The following is a 4,159-nucleotide window of genomic DNA, read 5'->3' on the forward strand; positions in this document are numbered from 1 at the left end:
CTTTCCCGCCTCCCCTCCCCCGACCGCGGCCCCCGCCTCCCCCCGCGCTGCACCCTTGGTGTTGGCTGCAGCCCGCGAGCAGTTCCCGTCAATCCATCCCCCCCTCCCTTACACAGGATGTCCATATTAGGACATCTGCGTCAGCAGGTTTCCACGGCCGTTCCCTGCGGTCGTGGGGGGAGCTATCCCCGGAGTCCCTCATCTTAGGGGGTCCGTGAGACCCCTAAGTCCTAGGTTGCTAAGCATTGAGGAGATAAGGAAACGCACCAAGACGGGAGACGGGAGGCTGCGAGGGCGGCGGAGGCGGCAAGGAGGCAGCAGAGGCGTCCAGGTCCGCTCGCCACCCCCCCAGCGCCACGATGGTCGCGCCCATGACGTGTGGCTGCTCATTCATAGAATGCTGTTATAAAAGCAGTGGCTGCGGCGCCTCGTACTCCAACCGCATCTGCAGCGAGCAGCCCAGAAGTCGAGACAGAGCCGGCGGCGGCGGCGGCGCAGCGAACGAGCAGTGACCGCGCTCCTACCCAGCTCTGCCCCACAGCTCCCACCTGCCTCTGCCCCTCAGCCCCTCGCCCGGGCCTAGACTCACCGCGACCATGATGTTCTCTGGCTTCAACGCCGACTACGAGGCGTCCTCCTCCCGCTGCAGCAGCGCCTCCCCGGCCGGGGACAATCTCTCCTACTACCACTCACCGGCCGACTCCTTCTCCAGCATGGGCTCTCCTGTCAATGCGCAGGTGAGGCTGGCTTCGCGCCGCCGCGGGGCCCGGGGCTCGGGGTCACCGGGGAGGAGACACGGGGGGCGGGACGCTCGGGGAGACGAGTCGGGGACCCCTTGGGCCGGGGAGGGAGGCTGCCCCGGCCGGAGCAGCCCTATCTCGGAGAGCCCCGGACTTGTTCCGAGTGCACGCACGCTTGTCATAGTAAGAATCGGTCCTCCTCTCCCGCGGCAGGCTCATCCTGAGTTGCCCTGGGACCGCGCTCTCTGACTGGTCTCTGACATGAGCTGGGGCAAACAGGTCCCAAGCAAAGATTCGCGAACTCGATCCTGGCTCCTCCGGGAGGCGGCAAAAAGCGGCGATTCCCCCTCCCCTAGCTGCCTGGAGCAGGGAGGAGGGGCGGGGGAGGAGGGTGAAGCAGGCGGGTGTGTAAGGCAGTTTCATTGATAAAAAGCGAGTTCATTCAGGAGACTCCGGAGCGGCGCCTGCGTCAGCGCAGACGTCAGGGATATTTATAACAAACCCCCTTTCAAGCGGGTGATGCCGAAGGGATAACGGGGACGCAGCAGCAGGGTGGAGGAGAAGGGCACTGCGTTGCGGATTTCTTGGGAGGAAACGGGGAGACCTTCCATCCAAGATGAGGGGCATATAAAAAGACGAGAGCAGTCCAGGGCACGCTTCTCCCTCCCTCTCCCTGCTGCATGCGGCACTGGAAACTCGGCTGTCGCCACCGGTGTCCGGAACCTGCTCACTCACGTCAGCTCTCCCCTCCTGTCTTCGTTCTAGGACTTCTGCACGGATCTGGCCGTCTCCAGCGCCAACTTTATCCCAACGGTGACTGCCATCTCCACCAGCCCGGACCTGCAGTGGCTGGTGCAGCCCACCCTGGTCTCCTCCGTGGCTCCTTCTCAGACCAGAGCCCCCCACCCCTATGGAGTCCCCGCCCCCTCCGCCGGGGCTTACTCCAGGGCTGGAGTCGTGAAGACCGTGACCGCAGGAGGCCGAGCTCAGAGCATTGGCAGGAGGGGCAAAGTGGAACAGGTGAGGAGTTCTTCTGCGCCTTCTCTCAGCAGGGGGCATGGGTTGGCGTGGGTGGAGACCGGGAGCACAGTAGATAGGGCGAAGCCGCGGATGGAATTCACCGCGCATCCCGAACGGGGACCCCTGGCTCCAAGCCATCTCCACCCCAAGCCAGACTCTGGTAGCCCTGCCCCAAGAAGTACTGCAATAGTTTCTTCCCTGATAGGTTCCTACCTCCTGCTTTTAGACCGGGCTCTTTGTTCCGATTTTAAATGTAAGTCACACCTAGCCCACAACGGCAGGTTGGAAATGGCTTCCCAGCAGAGGTGCCAGGAAGCTGAGAAGCACCAAGGGCCAGTTTCCCTGGGGTGGCTGAACAGAGCTGATGGCAGACCTTGTCACTGACTGTTGGCCTTTCTGAAAATTATTTTTCTAGTTGTCCCCAGAAGAAGAAGAGAAAAGGAGAATCCGAAGGGAAAGGAATAAGATGGCTGCAGCCAAGTGCCGGAACCGGAGGCGGGAGCTCACGGATACGCTGCAAGCGGTGGGTAGATCCTGGGGAGGGGAGGTCACTCCTTTTTCAAACTTTGGGAGCAAGTTGGAGACTGGGTATAGGGGAGCTTGAGTAAGCCTGTGTCTTATGCTTTGCTTTATCCCTCTGTGTGCAGGAGACAGACCAACTAGAAGATGAGAAGTCTGCTTTGCAGACTGAGATTGCCAACCTGCTGAAGGAGAAGGAAAAACTAGAGTTCATCCTGGCAGCTCACCGACCCGCCTGCAAGATCCCCGATGAGCTGGGCTTCCCGGAAGAGATGTCTGTGGCTTCCCTAGATCTGAGCGGGGGCCTGCCGGAAGCTGCCACCCCCGAGTCGGAGGAGGCTTTCACCCTGCCCCTCCTCAATGATCCTGAGCCCAAGCCCTCCGTGGAGCCGGTCAAGAGCATCAGCAGCATGGAGCTGAAGGCCGAGCCCTTTGATGACTTCCTGTTCCCAGCATCGTCCAGGCCCAGCGGCTCTGAGACCGCCCGCTCTGTGCCAGACATGGACCTGTCTGGTTCCTTCTATGCAGCAGACTGGGAGCCCCTGCATGGTGGCTCCCTGGGGATGGGGCCCATGGCCACAGAGCTGGAGCCTCTGTGCACCCCGGTGGTCACCTGTACTCCTAGCTGCACTACTTACACGTCTTCCTTCGTCTTCACCTACCCTGAGGCTGACTCCTTCCCCAGCTGTGGGGCTGCTCACCGCAAGGGCAGCAGCAGCAACGAACCCTCCTCTGACTCGCTCAGCTCACCCACGCTGCTGGCCCTGTGAGCAGGCGGGGAGGGGAGGCAGCAGGCACCCACGAGCGCCGCTGCCCGAGTTGGTGCATTACAGAGAGGAGAAACACGTCTTCCCTCGAGGGTTCCCGTAGACCTAGGGAGGACCTTATCTGTGCGTGAAACACACCAGGCTGTGGGCCTCAAGGACTTGAAAGCATCCACGTGTGGACTCAAGTCCTTACCTCTTCCGGAGATGTAGCAAAACGCATGGAGTGTGTATTGTTCCCAGTGACACATCTGAGAGCTGGTAGTTAGTAGCATGTTGAGCCAGGCCTGGGTCTGTGTCTCTTATCTCTTTCTCTTTAGTCTTCTCATAGCATTAACTAATCTATTGGGTTCATTATTGGAATTAACCTGGTGCTGGATATTTTCGAATTGTATCTAGTGCAGCTGATTTTAACAATAAGTACTGTGTTCCGGCAATAGTGTGTTCTGATTAGCAATGACCAATATTAAACTAAGAAAAGATATGACTTTATTTTCTGGTAGATAGAAATAAATAGCTATATCCATGTACTGTAGTTTTTTCTTCAACATCAATGTTCATCGTAACGTTACTGATCATGCATTGTTGAGGTGGTCTGAATGTTCTGACATTAACAGTTTTCCATGAAAACGTTTTATTGTGTTTTTAATTTATTTATTAAGATGGATTCTCAGATATTTATATTTTTATTTTATTTTTTTCTACCTTGAGGTCTTTTGACATGTGGAAAGTGAATTTGAATGAAAAATTTAAGCATTGTTTGCTTATTGTTCAAAGACATTGTCAATAAAAGCATTTAAGTTGAATGCGACCAAACTTGTGCTCTTTATTCTGGAAGTTTTGTAAGATCCTGAAAGGTATCAGAGACCAGTTTGTCAAGAAGGGTAGCTCCTGGAGGGGGACACGCCCCTTCGTTTGATCCCTTATTGAAAAGCAAAGGGAAACTCTAAAGCTGATGTTGGGAATATTTTACAAATATGGGTTCATCTGGTGAGGCTAAGATTCCCTAGCAGATTCTGGGGTGGCACTTGACTGTACTATATAGCTTTTGAGGGAACGCGTCTTCCTGCTTCTTTCTCTGTTTTGGAAGTCCAAGGGGGAAATATTTAAATCTAG

At 56.1% G+C, this 4,159-nt stretch overlaps 1 protein-coding gene across 1 annotated transcript; it reads left to right on the plus strand.

The window, feature by feature from the left end:
* Window positions 1-417: 417 nt before the first annotated feature.
* On the plus strand, window positions 418-3,849 carry FOS (Fos proto-oncogene, AP-1 transcription factor subunit). Its single transcript, XM_019427195.2, has 4 exons — window positions 418-737; window positions 1,506-1,760; window positions 2,176-2,283; window positions 2,408-3,849. The coding sequence occupies exons 1-4, from the start codon at window positions 597-599 to the stop codon at window positions 3,047-3,049; spliced, it is 1,146 nt and encodes a 381-aa protein (XP_019282740.1). The 5' UTR covers window positions 418-596; the 3' UTR covers window positions 3,050-3,849.
* The last annotated feature ends 310 nt before the right edge of the window (window positions 3,850-4,159 follow it).

Source organism: Panthera pardus, unplaced genomic scaffold, assembly GCF_024362965.1.
Source record: "Panthera pardus isolate Hobbes unplaced genomic scaffold, ASM2436296v1 HiC_scaffold_24, whole genome shotgun sequence".
NCBI classification, from domain to species: domain Eukaryota; kingdom Metazoa; phylum Chordata; class Mammalia; order Carnivora; family Felidae; genus Panthera; species Panthera pardus.